The sequence below is a fragment of the Pholcus phalangioides genome, unplaced genomic scaffold, assembly GCF_987345545.1.
Source record: "Pholcus phalangioides strain wild (caught in Gottingen) unplaced genomic scaffold, Ppha-v1.0 ptg000015l_1, whole genome shotgun sequence".
Lineage (NCBI taxonomy): Eukaryota > Metazoa > Arthropoda > Arachnida > Araneae > Pholcidae > Pholcus > Pholcus phalangioides.
Genome location: NW_028301608.1, coordinates 62,083,602 through 62,103,533, shown reverse-complemented (window position 1 = coordinate 62,103,533; position 19,932 = coordinate 62,083,602). Strand labels below are relative to the sequence as shown.

Here is a 19,932-nt window from a genome sequence, read left to right as displayed (position 1 = left end):
TTCTCCTTAATCAAGGTAAATGGCGAGAGATCATTATTGTTGTCATTTATTACTATCATTATTATTATTATTATCAGACGCAAATTTATCAGTCGTGTCCGAAGAGAAATGATCTGAAATATATTATGGAAGATTCGTTACAAGATAATGGATGAAAAATTTGTCGATGTGAAATATTTTCCATGAGAGTCGGACAATTACGATGAAGGATTTAGAGGAATTTATGAATTTTCTTTTGATGTTGGTTGAATTAACGTGAGGGAGTCCTGTATATCTATAACCGAGTAAATCTCATGATTATTTTTGTAATAGTTTTTTTTTTTTTGTTATTTAAATGCGTGACGTATATCTGTCATGGAAAATGTCCGAAACCTGGCCGATTCGTGAAGTGCCGAAACTCGGTACTTCAGTCGTAAAATATCGATTAAGGTAAGACATCAGAAGGTATTTATTTTGATTTTACTTCATCAACAGCCAATTTTTTCTAGAAATTAATTGAAGAAATGTTTTACATATATTTTGATATTATATGTTTGATATAATGTTTTACATATATTCTTTTAAAAGAATATATTTTGATTTTATAACTTGTATTTGTAAATTTTGCGAGAGAAAGTTGTTGAGTGGAATAATTTTTTTTTGGTTTGTCACACACACACACACACACACACACACACACACCTTCATTGTAAAAAATTCGATAATTTTAAACCAGTATCTTTTTATTAATTCTAAAATTTGCCCTCCAAAGCAGTTGCCCCCCCCCCCCAAGTCATAGCCCTGCGTTAGGGTAAGCAAACTCTGGTGAATGAGCCATGGAAACTACTCGAATTACAACCATCATTAATAAACCAATCAACGTTGCAGTTGTTATAGTCTGCCATCTGTCTTTAGAATCTGAAATCAGGGAAGGGGCATGTGAATGAATGGTTAAATGAATGATGTTTTACATTGCCGGCCTGTTGTTGTCTGTGGATATACTTTTGATGGTGACGGGTTGACCATTTTATTTTATAACGATGCAAATACGACGGATAGCTACGAAACATCTTGATAGCTGTCTTCATGGGGAGAACAACGCGAATGATTCGATACCTGCGAGCACGGGACAAGGGATGCCACTGCTATAAATCTTTGCTAACTTTTCCCGACACAACCCTGCCTCTTTTGAGGTAACGGAAATAAGTTGCTTTGTATTAGTCCGGGGTTGTGAGCGGTTCTATCTATCTATCTACGAAAAACATCACGAATGAAGACTCATGAATGAAGAACAGATCACGAATGAAGAACAGATCACGAATGAAGAACTGAATGAAAAACAGATCACGAATGAAGAACTGAATGAAGAACAGATCACGAATCAAGAAATGAAGACTCATGATTTTATATATATATATATATATATACAGGATACGGGGTGGTTCAGAAAATATGGGAAAAACTTTAAGAGGTGATAGATAGAACACACACACACACACACAAATATATATATTTATTTTTTTAATTAATTTTTTTATTTTATTTGTTTTTGTGTGTACTATCACCTCAAAGTTTTTTCCATCTTTTCCGAATCACCCTGTGTATATATGGGGGGGGGGGGTATATATCGATTACTAGATCAAAATTTAATAATATTGTACGACCCATTCTACATACGTAGCATAACTTTCTGATATTTTTTCGAATAATAATCCTTCATAGGTGTATCTTCACAAATTAATTACTACTCAAAAGAGATTCTATAAAATCATGGTTTTGGTGCCTTTTATTCTAGCTTGTTATGCTTTTTATAGAAACCAATACATCTTTTTCACGGCCCAAAACCCTTAACCGGAACTGTAAATAACTATCCAGCAGGAAAAAAAAAAATCTCTATAATACAGCAGAAAAACTGACAAGTCACTCGGTAACATTGAATTTCATACGGGAAGTGCTGAAACGCCTATTTTCACCGAAAGAGACAGGAAAAAAAATAATCAGGCAGAGGGCAGATGCAAAATGAATGGAAGCCCCTATAATACTTTGACAAGTAGACTACCTCTTATTAGAGATATTGCCCCACTACATAGCAGGCGAAGTCTACGTCTACTACGAAAGGATCCAGTCATTAACCAGAACAGAAAAAAAAAAAAAGAATCACCTCTTATATGAAAAAGGGAAGATGAGGAGAAGAAATCGCACACAGTTACTCCAACTATTATTACTATTTTTCCCACTAAGTTTCTCATGATAATTACTTTAATTACAGACTCGTGATGGCGGCAGCGGCGGGAGGGATCACTGGCTACTGGTGCCAAGACATCTAACTACAGGACATGGTTCTCTCGGTACGTACATACCCGTTGAGCATACTACCCTTGTATACCAGGCCGGTGCCTGGTGTCTTTCTCTAAAAAAAGGAGGGGTCTATGTTGAGAATAATAAGAAAAGAAGCACACACACACACACATACACGTGTATATATGGTGGACTACAGCCAGGTAACGCCCATTGCATCGTATCCCTTTCCTTCTCGCACCATCGACCTCAAGAAGAGACGTCCGGCGATCGTTTTTACGGCTACAGCCAAGAATAATTTTCGCGTAAGACAGTAGGGGGGTAAGGTCTAATAAATGTCTCTCCTTAGTCTTCCCTGTACGTATATATCACTAAGTGGATGACCTCGGGCGTTATCCGAATATATGCTGCCGAATTACATCTCACATCACCGTCCTTTCATTCATCATTCACATTTTGCTCTGATTGCCGAGTCTAAGAGGGTTGATGTTGTTGTTGCTGTTTTTCTTCTCCGTGTTTCGGCCGATTCCACGAATAACGATACGCAAGAAGCCCTATTCGAAGCAATTATTGTCTAAATCTTGTTTAGAAGTACTATTACCTATACATATGCATATATCGACTGATCCAAGTATATATATCTGAGACGGAACGCGAAATACCTCACGCGGCTTCCAAAATTGTACCGAATTACGATCGGTGAATAACTACTCTGAGTGGAGATACGCATAAATTTCAATAAATTCTTCATTAAGGTATGCGACTACCTTCCTTAGCACTTTTCCATAAAATGATACTGGAGTAAACTTAAAAAAACATTTTCTTTGATAGAAAGCGTCTCAAAATAGTGGAGGAAAAAAAATTGGACTACCTGATGTAATTTTCTATGAAAAAGGCATTTTTTTAATGCCTAATTTTAAGCAAAATTCATGTGATATTCAAAACTTAATTGCAAAAAATTCTATGAATGAAATGAGTTGCTGCTTTCATAGTACATTGTGCTTGTGATGTTGCATGTCGTGAAATAAAATTTAAAGCATTTCATGACAATTTAATTTAGGTAAGGTAGAGCCCGGTAGTTCAGACATTAGAAATGGTTAAAATAGGCACGTGGAAAGGCACTGAAAATGGTTAAAATAGGCACGTGGAAAGGCACTGAAAATGGTTAAAATAGGCACGTGGAAAGGCACTGAAAATGGTTAAAATAGGCACGTGGAAAGGCACTGAAAATGGTTAAAATAGGCACGTGGAAAGGCACTGAAAATGGTTAAAATAGGCACGTGGAAAGGCACTGAAAATGGTTAAAATAGGCACGTGGAAAGGCACTGAAAATGGTTAAAATAGGCAGGCAAAAAGGTACTAAAAATGGCTAAAATACGTCTTAAAAAAAAGACATTTATAATTAATGGAAAAAAGGAAAAGCTACGATATTATTGGTCTGAAAAATACTCACTGAATCTACTGTTTCAATAATATATTATAATAATTAGAGTGTAAATAAGAAAAAAAAGTATTGAAAATATACTTAGGAAATATATAGAAAAACAGTACAAAAATATCGAAAGTCCACGGCGATGAAAATGGTACAAGAAATTTACAATTTGGAATTAGCTCATGATCACAAGCAGGAAGATATCCTCGAGACAGGTAATACAATCGATCTGGCTTATAACGTTTTTCAAAAAACCATCATGAAAAAACGTTATAAGCGGGCAATGTTTTAAACGGGAAATTTCAACGAGTGTTATAGAAAGTTAAGACCATGAAAATAAGTCGTACTAAGCCCATGAAAACGTACCAGTTTTAACGTTATAAGCGGGATCGAGTGTATACAATGACGACGAAAGAAAAGCGGTGAGAAGTCTTTGGAAAATCATCCGTGAAGAAATCAGTGCTTCTCGTGATGCAAAAATATTGTTAATGATTGGGAATATACAAGTAAGTATAATATGGAAAATTTATGTATCGAACGAAGCGGACGCACAGGCATATAAAAGAACGTATGCCCTGTCAAAATTTTTACATGACCTGGGCTTGTCAGGAAATTTGCTCAGCGATGTTTCCTACGTCCCAAACATAGTAATTAGTAGAGCCCGGATTATATGCACTAAAAAGTGGCAAAATATGCAAATATGCCCTTAAACACGCAAAAATATGCAAATATGCCCTTAAACACGCAAAAATATGCACTTAAAAATGCAAAAATAAATACTTAAAATACCAAAATATATACTGAAAATCCTAAAATATGCATTAAGTACCCCTGAATATGAACTAGATATTTTGAAAAAGTAAAATTCCGAAATATGTTCCAAAAGTGAGAAAATATGCAGTAAAAAATTACCATGCAAAAAAAAAATGTGTTTAAACTGCATCTTTTCTAATATGTAATATGCATATGTAAATAACTTCTACATATTTTTTATTCAGGCATTTTTTTCATTTTCAGTTTGTTGTAGCTGCTCAATGATGAAAATACCAGCAACAAAAGAATTTCGAAACTATTTCTAAAAAACATTTAACACTTTGACAATATACTCTAGAAACTGCTTCGAAAGGTAATAATATTTTTGTCCACCGCAACAAAATAAGATAACAATAAATTAATCGATATTTGACTGCATCAGATTTCCCTATAATTAAATTCAACTATAATATATTTTATTGAAATAGTAAAATAACTTTCGAAGTTATTTTTTCGGATAAAAAATAAATAAAAAAAGTTTCTGTAATGGGCATGAATTCATAAATTAGTGTTATAAACCAACGACAGAGGACGCTGATAAAAACATTCCTTTCTTGACCACATGCATCAACCCGTTGATCGCTATTCCAATTGTTTAACCAAACTGCACATTATCTTTACATATGATTACCTGAATAACGTTTGAGAAGTTTCTAAATCCACCCTCCCCCCCTCCTTCATCGCCTACAGTGATGAAAATCAGACCGGAAAATCGACCGATCGGCGGGTCATTCAACACGAAAATTCAAACCCTTCCATTTTGATAGCAATCGACAGAGCACCCTTAATTAATTCGTACTAAGGGTTGAAGATCTTACTCATAAAAACTCTTTTGAAGTTCTCAATACTATATATATCTAAGTTATACAGAATAAGGCCTCTAAAATTCACGAATAAGCATGAAGCAATATCAAAATAGGCATTTACGGTAGGAAAAAGAAGCATTTTTACAAAAAAGTTTGAAGATAGCCAGAAAAAAAAAAAAAAAAAAAAAAAAAAAAACGTATGCCATTTTTTGCCTGAACTTCCGGGCTGTGCTCATAAGTTACACCCAAATCTGTTGTGAATTTTTTGAAATTTCATTCAACATACCATGTATTAGACTCTAATTAGACTCTAACTAAGTTGACAAATACATGTGATAGACCAGTTTCCAAAACTGTTTGTTCCATAGCCTCCTTAAAATGTTTTCTGTCATCACCTCCGACTCAAGCGAACCCATAGGAACCTATGGTATACTCGTGGCTTCTCTCGCACCCCCCCGGACCGTTCCACCGCCCACCAGGGGAAAATATTGTTCACTTTGCGAAACACTGTGACAGACCTTAGATCAGGGGTCTTCAACATTTTAGACACGAAGTAACACACATAACTTTCCACGAAGCCCGCGGGCCACCCAGTCATACCGTGGTATTTTTCGGTTATTAAACCATGTCCTCCAAATTTATTAAACACTTTCGTTTTTAACTCTTTCATTGTGTGTGAATTTGAATTTTTATTTATTTGTAAAAAACTTCCTTTCATTAATTCCTTAATTATTTTTAATCAACTATTTCTTCCTTTAATTAACCTTGAAATTTGTCCCGATAATTCTGAACTTATTTTTTGACCAATTTCAAATTTTCATTAATTATGAAATTATTTCTTTCAAAAATTGTTTATTTTTTTTCCATGGAATTATTGCTTATAACTATTCTGAAATTATTTCTATCAGTATTTCTGTAATTTTTATTACCTAATATTTCTTTTACTATAAATTTTCATCTATTATGAATTTTTTTTCAATAATTCTGAAATCATTTCTTTCATTAAGAAGTTTTCTTCCAGCATTTCTGTAAATTCTGTCACAACGTATACTTATTAGATGCCGAATTTGGCTTCTCGAAATATGTAGTCTATAAGAAATCACACGCCTCAGAAACAGTTTTGGCTCAGGTTCCCTCTGCCGTTACGACGGTGGCCCTTTGAATGTATCAAATGCACATCATTACTATTGAATCTCAAAATCTGTACTACAGCAGTACAGTGGCCAGAGCTTTCTCTCTTTAGCCATTTTCTCTTTTTTTTTTTTTGGAATCTAATCGTTTTTCTATGTGAGAAGTAGCTATTTTCTATAAATAGTCCGCCTAGCCATAGCAAGAAGCTTGGAGGGCCACATTTGGTCCACGGGCCATGGATTGAAGACTTAAGAAAGTTTTAGATTCTATGTTCTAATTTTAACAATATGTGGACAACACAAAATTTTGTGGTGAAACAATCAAGATATTTAAAATTCTTGTTTCAAACTCAAGTAAAATGTCAAAAATAGCATTCTTCGTGAAATGCGTTGAAATTTTTTATTCACAGATTACTCGATGTAAAAACGCAACACTAAAGCGAGCATAACTTCGGTTCTATGTGTCATGTAAACAAAACAAGGCCTGGTTTTGGAATTACAAGAAATGGAGCTTTCATAAAAAATGAAAAAAAAAACCACTAAAAGTGAGGGTCTTCAAAGTATGGCCCACGGACCACATTTGGCCCTCGGAGCTATTTGTCGTGGCCCACCGTCCATTTTTTGAAAATGCTTGCTAATATTGTGAAAGACGATTAATTCTATAATTAATGGGAATAAATATTTTTCTCCGAATAAATGAAAGAAACAAATTCGGAATTAGTCGAAGAAATAGTTTCTCAATATGAAAGAAATAATTCTAGAATCAATTAAAGAAATAATTTCATAATTAATGAAATGAATAATTTCTATTGCTTAACCTTAAGCAATAGAAAACTGAAGAAATTGTCGTACCTTAACCATAGTAAACCATGGACCACTTGAAATAGTTTTGAGTATTATTGCATTTAAGCTGATGTTTCGGAAATTCAAGAGATGGAAATACATAACCCTACAACTCATGTTGTTTCAACTCATTGTCTGTGACCATGACAGAGATTTTGGAAGTAGGCACATTGGAGTAACAAAATTGTAGGCCTACTTCAGTTTTTGCCTCTTAACATTGCAAGTTTAATATAAGTATTCAATAATAATAATATTTGCAGGTCACCTGATAAATCATACTGAGTCTTCAATCATACCAAGCACTGTGAATGAGTCGCGCGGGAAGTTGCCATACTGGTTAACTTGGACACAGTTTGTACGTCTCTCAAAGAAAGAGGGAGATATCACGTGATCTAAAAAGCCTTATTGAAGAAAACCCGGGCAACGCCGGGTAATATAGCTAGTTGATATTAAAACAAAAAATATTGTACCTTGCAATAGCATAAAACTTGAAATTTTCCGAGTTTACCTTGGAAAGCTCAACTTACACTAATTGTTAATACTTATCTTTTGCGTTTGAACGCAATTTATACTTTAAATATTTGTCCCATACCTCTCTCCTGCAAAAACTAGCTACACCCACTTCTCCTTTTCCATCCACATTTGATTATTCCCTGCTTAAATTTGTTCGAAAAAAAAAGTTTACAGTGTGGGATGCATCCAACAAAAACTTTTACCATGTGAATTCCCTTAGGAGAGGAGGTGAGAAAATATTATATTACCCACCAGATCAAGATATAGCAAGGGTTGACATCACGGACGTTGTAACCGTTTCTCTAATGCAATCAAATAATATCAAAGGAACTGACTGAACTCAAAATGTAAAAACATTTACTTTTTCTTTCTACAAGTACAATTTATTTATTGTTTATTTATTTATTTATTTATCATATACAAAACCTGTGCAAGCCAGTAGGCTCTAACTCCACAGGTGCACAATTCAAGCATCAATAAATATTTATTGTTATTTGTGTTTTAGTGAGGTTGATATCAAAATTAATGATGTCATACATGGAATGAATATGCAAAAAAACTGATAGCAATATTGATTGTGATAAGACTTGGAATTTGAATGCAAAATAGTGAAGCAATGAAATTTTCTTTTTTTGCAGAATATGAAAATTATCAAAGCCAATCTATGGGCTGTCATCAGGAGGAACATCCCGACATTGAGTGAAGGCAGAACGTTTCCGAGAGCACTTTTAGCATATAATCGAGGAGTTCGAGTGCTTCGTTAGGCTATATGCTTAAAGTGCATTCAGAAACATTCTGCCTTCACTCTATGTGGGTGTGTTCCCCCCCCCCCCCTCCGATGAGAGTTTGGACATTGGCTTTGATAATTTTCAATTTCATATTCTGCATGAGATTCATTTCTTCACTATTTTGCATTCTAATTCTATATCTCATCATAATAATTATTTCTATAAGTTTTTTTGCTTATTCCTATTATGTCATCATTAATTTGGTTAACAACCTCGTTAAAATACAAATTACAATACATATTAACTACAACGTGTGTACGTGTATATATATATATATATATATATATATACACTACGTTACATATTTTAGCTGCCTATGGCGCTGGTAGTGGTGTGTTTCGACAACATTACTCAATTCGATATTCTACCTCCATTTTGGTTGTGATGCAGTTTCATACGTAAAAAATAATAACAACCAGACTACAATAATAATAAATAATTTTAGGCTGTATTTAACAATTTTTATAAGCGCTCTAATACTTGGAAAATAACTGCTACAATTTCAGTTCATTCAGCTTGTTACTATATCGAGTGTCTATTGTATAGTAGTATCTCCATTTCCCAGAATTGTATGTAGTTATTTTATCTCAACTTCTAATAATAATAATAGCTATAACTATGTCTGTATGTTCTATTATCTTGCGTAGATTTTCGATACGTAGGATTACTTATCCTGGAAATGGTAATTCGAGTCGCTATTCTTAATACTCCTACAATGAAGGGAGGCATCAAAGTCTTTAATGTTTCCGAGGATCATATTTCTGGTTCTTCCCTTCGGTTAAGTTGCGATTCTCCTCTTCTATGGTGAGCATGATGATATTCATCGAAATTCCAATTTGTTTGGAGATGTTTAGTAATGTTCGCATGTATATGAATCGGATCAAGATATACTGAGTTTTCTTGGAATAGAAATATAATTATTCCCTGATTCACTTCGGCAAGAACTAACTGAATATTATGAGTAGACAGTACAAATGCATATAAATACGTAAAAAATTGAACAGCTTTCAGAATGAGTGCATATTTTTGAAGTTTTACAAAAGCCACAATTTTATATGATTTTATTTTCACACGAATGAACGAATGAACATTACTCATAATGCTATATATAACAGTATACGCATAAAATCGGTTTCTTCCCCACATACGAAAACAATGATCGGCAGAAAAGTCTTTGTATTTTAAAAACGTGTTTGCTTTTCTTTACTGAGGGACTTTATTGAGGGACATTGTAAGGAGTGAGAGGAGGATTTAATTTTTAAAGGCATAATTTTCTTAGTTTTTTAGTGCGCATTTTGAACTTTTTAATGAATTTTTATGGATTTTTCAGTGAAAGTTGGGGCATTTTTAATGCATATAACCCGAGATCTACTCAAGAGTTTGATCGTTTCACATTTTCACATCTTTCGGCTGTTTTTCATGAGAAAGAAATACTTTGAAGCACTGTTTTTTTTTTGTCTTTTCTATCTACTATACAGGATATTCTTGTTGTTTCCCGCTGACTAAATTTATAACTTGCAAAAATTGTATAAATAAGGCTGATCTCAGGAGAACTGGTCTACCTCTCAGTCTGTCTCTAGTGAATTCTATTGAATTATATAAAGTAGAGTCATACCTTTTTCTTCTACTATATTCCTCTTAAATGTTTTATTTCTTCACATATATTTTTTCAAAGCACTTTGGCTCCTTCAAGCGCCTGCCATCGCTCGGTTTTTATTGGGTTTTCACGCATGCGAATACCTCGCGGCTGCAGAGGCGGGACGTATGGTTTCATTTTGAGTCCAACTGATTTAAAGCATTCAGCGACCGGTAGTCTGCTTAGTACTAATGAATAATTCCTAGTTAATTAATAACCAAGGAAAATCGATTGTTATATCACAGAATGTTCAATTACGGGGAATGTAAAGATTGACTACTAGTATGTGAGGGAAAGCCGTTTTGTTGCAAGACGAACGTGTTTGCTGAGAAGAAAATTTCTTTGTTACATATACATTACAAGTGCATTTTATAGAGCACTTACTTGACCCAAAACTTAAATATTTGTAAAGAAATATGTAAATAATTATCATAACGATAGACTCGTTAACGTAATTGAAGAGGTTCACGCAAGCACGTTATTTGAGTATATTTGGGATAAATTGTTATAGTGTTAAATGTATCATTCGTTTTTACATGCATAGCCGTATTTAACTAAGCCGATTCGATATTCCACAGGAAAATGAAAGGCGTTCATTGATACAGTATATACTGACCTGTACATACATAATTACACGTACATATCTACCAAATTTGGAGAAAAAAATAATCATGTGGTACTTTTTATATCCATCGTTTCTTCTGATTAAGAGATAGTTTTTACTAGTTCGTATCGTACATGCGTGAAAAATAAAGCACCGAACCAAAACTGATTAAATCTTCCAATTAGAAATGTATCCAAATAATGTGTAGAACCCAGATACGTCATTCTTGTTGTACGGGTTTGTATAGTTATTAAAATGAAATACTAATTCTTTATACGAACACCCTGTCAGAAAAACCTAAATAGGAAGTCGTTGCCCTGTTTCTTCTGAGGCCAAAATTTTTTTTTTGTTTCCAAGTGCAAGCCGTATTTAACAAAGCCGATTCGATATTCCACAGGAAAATGAAAGGAAATATTCAAATATATCAAATATTTCGTTGAAATATTTTAATTCAGAAACTGGAGAAAAGTTCGGAAAGAACAGCATGAGTACACGGACAATACCTCTTTTACTCGTTTATACTGTTCTTTCCCACCTTTTCTCCGTTTTTTTTAAATTCAGATATCTAAGCAATATTGCAGTTAGCGAACGTGGAAGTTCTTTTTGTTGGCATCGGAAGAGACGATGACTTTCTAATTGAATTTTTTAGAACAGGGTGTCCGTAAAAAAGTTAATTTTTTTTATATTTTAATAGCTATGATACCCCTCGCGACATATATGACGTTTCTGAGTTCTGCACGTTATTTGGATACCTTTTCTAATTGGAAGTGGTTTGCCAGTAAAGTGCAGCAAGGGAGGAATTATAGAATCACTTTGTATACTGTTTACTGTACTCTACTTAACTACACATACACCTCATAAATATTCTTCTGAGGAATTTTTGATGAAATAGTGCATGCCAGAAAAAGTTTTATGTATATGTTTTACACCTAACGTATCAAGAAAAATCAATTTGAGAAGTCTACCACTGTGTCGCTTGCGGGGGATCAAATCACGCGATGCGAGGATATCACGATACCAATTTAATATACAGGTTGTTCTGTAAGTTCTAATGCGGTCTTTACCTCATCAACCATCCGTCATAGAGATATGATTCTAATTTTAAAAAAAAATGTTCAAAAGACGTTCAAAAATTACCGTGTACCAGCTTTAAGATTGAGAATACAGTGTGTCACAAAATGTAAAAAATCTAAATTTTTATACGGTTATCTAGTCCTCTAACTCTCAGTTAGAAAATTGTTGCCCTGTCTTTTTTGAGTCTAACAAAGGAGATCCTATGTTTTTAACGGCAGTATTCGCTGAGATATTCGAATTAAAAAGACGGAGAAAACTTGGGAAAAGACAGCATAAATGAGGGGGAAAAGAGCGTTGTCCGTTAGTTTTAGCTGTAATTTCCCAAACATATTTTTTTTTTATTTTTTGAATTAAAATATGTCAGTGAATACTGCAGTTAAAAACATGGGATTTTTTTGTTGGGCACAGAAAAGACAGGAAAACTACTTTCTAATTGGAAGTTCGAGAACAAGGAGACCGTAGAAAAGTTTAGATTTTTTCATTTGTAACACACTTTATCCTCACTCTGAAATCTGGTAAAGGATAATTTTTGGACACCTACTGAGCATTTTTTAAATTGAAATCATATGGTCGATGAGATGAAGGCCGCATTAGGACTTATAAGACGCCCTGTATACGATATTGACATGTGATCAGTAACGTGTATTAGAAAACATTGTATTAAAATTTTACATTTGAAACAAAAAGCATTCGATTGCATATTTGCACATGTTTAAAAGAATTTTAAAGTGAAAGAAAAGAAAGATGCATGAATAACATCTTAAACATTAAACTCAAGAAAAATTCATATTGCTCTCAATTAACTCCTGAAAGCCCTAAATACGCATGACAATTTTTCACAAAATATTAAAATTAACAATTTGACTATTAGAAAATTTTATTTTAAAAAATTCATTTTTTTGACACATGATCATTTTGATTATACAGGATTCCCAGCAAAATTTGCTTCATCATTTTCCTGACCAAAACTCCTAAAGAAAAAAATATAATTCAAAATCTTAACCTTCCGAATTTTTTTCGTTTCAGTTTTTTCCCTTCAGAACTTTTCCCCAACTTCTATCATTTATTTCGCGTATTTCTCTGTGATTTTTCCCAAATATTTTACATTTTCTCTGTGATTTTTGCCAAATATTTTACATTTTCCCTGCCTTTTGCAAATATTTTACATTTTCCCTGACTTTTTAGAACACTGGGAAACCTTTGAATAAAATTATATTTTTTCAAAAAAATACTTGTTCGTGGGAAAAAAAAATTACATCAAAAAAAGGAAATAGAGGTATCGTGAATTTTTTTGGCTAGTCCTAGCTATATATCATTCGGTATCATTTCATTATCACGAATTAATTAGTTAATTTATAACAATTTTACTTTAAAACATTTCTCAAATATTCGATATTAATGCAAAATACAATCATCATTGTTAACGGTAAAATTATCAAACATTACACTTAACTCACAGTCGAAAAATATGTGATAGATGGCAGCACTACAATAAGCATTACACAGAAACAAGCTTAACGTTAGGTTCACAACACGGACACGAACACTCCAACATGTACCAATTCGTTAGAGGTTCCGCAGATTAATATAGACGAGGTACATGCGTGGTTTAGTAGTAATCATCATTGTTAGAAAAGAACTGAGGTGGGCAGCGTTTTCGATAAATTATTTTTTTGACCGGTCAATTGATTTATGTGAATTTTACTTGAGGCGACTGCCCTCCTTCAGACGATGAATTTCGTCAAAATTTTTGAAATGTTTTTCATTTTTTCATTCGGAAGAACAAATAAAGTTAACATAGAATCCAAAACTGTTTAATTTCAATCTGTACAATAACTGAAAGCGAAGTTACTGCCAATTAAATAAACGACTTTAATGATCTTATTTGAAAATAAAACCTTTGAATGCGTTTTCTGAACATTTGCGTGATTTTTTTTTCACTTCACGAAAAACTCGATGTCTCTAGAATTTTTCAAAATATCTCTGAAACTTTCCCACCATATTTTTAACTATTTTTTCTGTGAAATTAAATAAAAACTAACCAATATGTTGGTAACTTTTTGATTTACATGTTTTGAATTGAGAATATGAAGTATTTTTAACAAAAAATATGTATTTTTTTTCACGTATATAGTCATACCTCAAAAAAGTTTTCATACTATTCTAGAACTTTTAGTTTATGGCACAGAAAAATGTCATAGCAATAATTTGTGTGAACATGTTGATATAGTTTTTAGTGTACAATATCTATCAGGAGTACTGAAAATATGCTAGTTTTATATATATAATTTTTTTTTGCCAAAATATTCATGAAATAGTATTTATTTTTTTAATTTTATGCTATATCCAAACCAAAACCACGTGCATTTTACCCAAAATTGCATTTAAAAAAAGTACCATGAAGGAGGGCAGTCGCTTTAAAGTCGATAGCGCTGTGGACCCTTAAATAGTCTCATTAAATTTCCAAACGAAAATTTCATAATCCGCTCATTTAAACGTAATCTCAGTCGTAGAAATAAGAATGCGATTTTTCATTACCCTCTATTTTTTTTCGAATTTCATGGTTAAATATGGATTTATCTGATAACAAACTATGATGAGATTAGGTATAAAAATTCGTTCAGTGTTTACTTACCGTCGGGACTAGCGCTGCCCGCCCTCGATGTTGACGGCGTGCGGTTGTTACCATTGACCGCGGCGACCGGTGGACGCGAGGAGGGCTGGTCCCCACCGGACTCGTCGTCACTCGGTTGTGTGTCTTGCTGCTGGACCGAGTTCGTAGGTGATGTGTTCGATTCTAACGTCGATGCAAAATGCGTCAAGTTCAGTCCTTGAGTGTCTTTGCTGTCGACTTTCTCGTAACCGTACCAACCGAGCAATTCATTCATCGTCGTCTCCGCATAGTCCTGTGACGTCGAAAGTGTAAAAGAAAAACAACACTAATAATTATATAATAACAATGATAACGAACAATTTCGGCAACAATCGGGGAGTTCTAAACGCATCACACATACATACACTGATAACCATCATCACATTATACTTAGAGTTATTTATGCATACAGTAATCATCGTGAATTACATAATAATTACTGTAATCAGTCACGGATATTACATGTTATGTGGGAACAAAAGAGGAATAAAAAAAACCACATCCATTGAACGGTTTTAGGACACGAGAGACGTTTCTCTAGAACATTCTGGTCATTGCTAGAAGATGAAACTCGATAGCAGCGTATTCTTGAGCTTCAATGCGATGCTTGCGTTTATTTATTTCGTATAGTTGAGTAGGAGGCATTGTAGGATAAGAAAGATTGTATTTAAAATTAAATAAAAGAATGACATATATCAGATTCAAGTAAGAATAATTTCTTGGAAAACGATCTGCCATCTCTTATGTCCCTAAAAGTATTTTTTTACCAAGTATTTTTTTTTTTAATCAAAAAATTGAATCGTCTTTTTCTTTTACGATTTAAAATAATGTCTTAATTTTATCCAAGATCATGATGAAGAAAAAGTATGAAAGGAAAAAAAAGTAAGGTATTTTAATTTCTTAAGTATAATTTAAAAAAACAGCCAAGATTACTTTTAAAAGTAGGATTTTTTTCGGATTTTTTTTAATTCAAATATCTTCGAAATTTTTAGACTTAATAATAAATTTATTCACGAAATTATTTTTTTTAAATATATATATATATACGGGGTGATTATAAAAAAACTATCCCGACATATGGGCCCCTAACTATCATACCATTCACAGAAACTGAATGAAATTTTGGCATAAGGTATTTTGAGTTATGCGATCAAGAATGATATGGAAAACAACAGTGTCACTCTAACAGTTACGGTTACAGTGAGAAAAGTTTGAAAATATCAAATGGCAACACCAAGTTTTTTTGTATTGGAATGCGATCTCCATACTGAAAAACACTAAATAGCGTTGGAATGGCACCTGTAGCACGAAAATCCCCGGAGCTAGGCAAGGAAAAAGTAAAAAGGACTTTGCCGTGCACCAGAGCATTAATGTTCGTTTCATTCGTCACACCGTTTCTTCGGCTGAAATCCCAGCCTGATTAGTCCTCCACAAGGTCATGTGGAAAATTTGTGAAACACAATAAAATGCTTTATTTTATGCTGCTTCTCTGTCCTTATTGGTTGTCTTCACTTTTAGCCTATCTACCGCCGGTGATTTTCATGCTACAGTTGCCGTTCGAACGCTGTTCAGGGTTTTTCACAATGGAGATCACATTCCAATACAAAAAAACTTGGTGTTGCCATTTGATATTTTCTCACTGTAACCGTAACTGTTAGATTGACACTATTGTTTTCCATATCATTCTTGAGCGCATACATCAAAATACCTTATGCCAAAATTTCATTCAGTTTCTGTGAATGGTATGATAGTTAGGGGCCCATATGTCGGGATAGTTTTTTTATAATCACCCTGTATATATATATATATATATATATATATATATATATATATACATATTTATTTATTTAATAATTCATATGGCTGAATTCAAAAAAATGATTTTTTTCTACAATGAATCCATGATATTACTGTTTTAGAATGAAATCATGAAACTATTTTTTTGTAATTTCAATTCATGAGATTAATTTTTTAGAGTAGATTCATGAAATAATTTTTTAGAATCGATTCGTGAAATGATCTTTTCACAATGAATTCATGAGATTACTCTTTTCGAATAAAATCATGAAATGATCTTTTGCAAGGAACGCATGAGATTACGGTTTTATATCATGAAATGTTTTTTTACAATGAATTCATGAGATTACGGTTTTATACCATGAAATGATATTTTTACAATGAATTCGTGTAAGTATTTTTTGTAGATTCAATTCATAAAACTAATTGCTTATGAACTATTCATGAAACAATTTTTTTTTGGATTCATAAATATATTTTTTTGACTAAATTTATGAAACTACTTTTTTAGATTTAATTCCTGAAGCTATTTTTTAGATTCAATTCATAAACCATTTTTTATAATTAATTGATAAAGATAGTTTTTAGAATTAATTCATGAAACTATTTTTTTTAGAATTAATTCATGAAACTATTTTTTTTAGAATTAATTCATATTTGTATTTTAAAATCAATTCATGCAACTAAGTTTTTAAGATAAATCTAATGAGGTGATTGTTTTTGATTCAACTCTTAAAATTAATTTTTTGTAGATGCAATTGATGAAATAATTGTTTTAGATTTGTTTTAAATTTAATTCATGAAAGAACCTTTTCCTCTGTAGGTTTTATTCATGAAACCAATTTCTTTTGGAATCAATTCATGGAAGTGATTTAATTGAATCAATTCATTGCAGTAAAGCAATCGTGTTTCGAAAATTGAATCGATTTTGTTTAAAATTTGACATAAAAATTTTCATTTACGAAAAAGTCATAAATGAAAACTTAGGTAGATGAGGTAACATAGGTATATAGTTTAAAATTATTTTTTTTTTCACTATTTTGAGACACTTTATATCCAAAATTATTATTATCAGCTCACCCCAATACCATTTTAAAGAAAAGCGGCAAGAAAGGTAGTAGGATACCTTAAACACACACCCACACACACACACATAACTCGCGTTTTAGGCAGTATTTTTGCAAGCGGTTTCATAGTTGGCAATAAAGTGAAAGCAAAAGTTTCCGATAGTTGAAAAACATAGATTTTTTGATGTTTTGAAACGTATGAGACCCCTTAAAACGATTTTACAAAATACAATCTAATTACGTGTCAATAGAAATTTATTTCTCTCATATTTATAGAATGAAAACAAACTTTCACAAAAGCCAAAAAAAAATGTTGCGTTGTATTGCAACATTTTACTGAGCATAGTAACGGTTGGCTGAAGTTGATTTTCTGTGATTTTCTTGCTTCGAGGTATAAATACGAGTGAAGAGTAGGCAGACCTTCAACACGATGTATACATAACACAAAAATTCGGGAATCTGCCATTTTCACTTCAAAATATGAAAGTAAACGGCAACAAGCCGCTCATGAGCTCATGACTCCTCTCTGTCCCCGCAAGAGATATAGGCTGGTCATTCAAAAGAATGTGCGGTCATGATGGAAAAATCTGATGGTGTCCATACTACAGAAGGCCCCGGTCACCACTATATCCTAGAACCTGCAAGAAGCAATTGCTCGACCATAGGCCATTACCTCCTACAACGTAGTTAGCTGGTGTGGTGGTAGAGTGGTCATAGTGACGCTCGCATTGCGAAGTGCCGGGTTCGAACCCTACCAGCGCCACAGTGGTGGTCAACTGAAGTTGGTTTTCTGGGGTTCCCAACTTCGAGGCGTGAATGCGAGCCGATCTCCCCGTTGAAAAGTCTAGCCACAGAGAACAACGGGTCTACAAATGGTACAAATATTCAATCGTTATACTTTACTCACTTCACTTCTGAAATATAGATGGCAGCACAAAAACAAAACACAACAGTATATACGCACTCGGATTGTTAGGTACATACACACTTCCGGTACAACTGACTAGGGAGCGCCCGTGACGATAGTCCTGAGTTGTGCTCGGTTTGAAAGAAAGAAACAGAGACAGGTTAAGTAGTTGTGGTAGTATCATTGTATTGAATACTAGTTTGTAATATTAAAATAGCCTTTTGACGACTTAACAATTTTGCCCGGACACCGTTCGGGTGTTGAAAAAGGGGACGTCCCTAAATTGTTCGTTTGCCGCTCGGGCAGCTTGTTTTTCTACGCCAATTCACTGATTTCCCAGCTTTTTCACATTTTTTAGTTTTCGGTGTTTCTTAAAGATGGATCCAGTAGTTCAGTAATAAATCGCCCATAGGTGGTGATAGGCGTGCGTTGTGCTCGGTTTGAAAGAAAGAAAGAAAGTAGTTTTCAGTAAAGATTAGACAGCAAATATATACCGGCTTCAAAGGTCAGGTTTTACTGCTTTTCGTTTACGCGGGAAAAGGTGCGAATTTTTTTTTGCACTTGTTCGGTGTATCACGCGTTGCGAATACTATTTTTTTTCTACTTTTGTGCTAGAAACGACAGTGAGTGTCTCATAACAGAATATCCAGTCCAGTTAGTTCTTCGGAAAAAAAAAGCCAACTTGAAGTAAAAAAATTTAATTTTTCTCGCTGCAGTTAAAAATTATCATAAATTAATAAATTCAATACTTGTAGCAGTTTTGACTGCTGATTTGAATTCATATAATCGATTTGAATACAAAATTGTTTGTCGGAAATGTGATTACTTTTGGACACAATATGGTAGAAAAAAACATGGTAGTACAACAATATTTATACGCAATGTGTGTACGAAACAAAGGGACTAATAGTCACATTACGTCAGTTCGTCCCCTCTACAAAAAACAAAATGTCGTTACCTACGTCAAAGTAAACGTCGCTTTGATAAACTCGCCCAAGAAAATATATGAAAAAAGAATGAGAGAAAGGCGGGGGGGGGGGCGAGTAAATGATTGTTCTGCGCTTTTGTATGCACATATAATATACGCATGAGAAAAAAAAATGATGGGGGGTGGAATTCCGTTTCCAAATGTCTTGTCTAGACTAATGGTCGAAATCTTAATGTAGAATTTCGGGCGTGTTCCTGCATTTGTCGCGAATGACGTCAGGACTAAATACGCCCCATCATGCAGTGCTAACCACGCCCTGTAATAGTACTGGTTCTTCTCTTCCTTTTCTCTTTATAAATACAAATTTGTATAATATACATACACGCATACTACCTCTTCCACCACGGAGCAAGATGTAATCGGCGCCATTTATAAGCAAAATTCCTAATCAAGGGGGGGACCGGAATTCCTCCCCAAAAACGGACAGCGTATCTGATATCAAGAGTTCAATGAATAATGATGAGTTGAACGATGACGTGATAGTCGTCGCACGGTTAGGGGATGCATGAAATGGTACAATCAGACTTCGTTACTACTTACCCTAATTAAATGGCTTCGTGCTGTGAGAGTAACAAACTAATGACGCTCTCTCCTCTGTCCCTTA

The 19,932-nt window shown here is 33.6% G+C and overlaps 1 protein-coding gene across 1 annotated transcript in view; it reads right to left on the bottom strand.

Moving 5' to 3' along the window:
- LOC149076417 (uncharacterized) overlaps positions 1-19,932 on the bottom strand; it is a 103,350-nt gene that overhangs the window by 47,345 nt on the left and 36,073 nt on the right. The window contains exon 2 of the mRNA XM_089243972.1: positions 14,552-14,822. Coding sequence (XP_089100098.1) covers positions 14,552-14,822 — 271 coding nt within the window. The remainder of the gene's footprint in view (positions 1-14,551; positions 14,823-19,932) is intronic.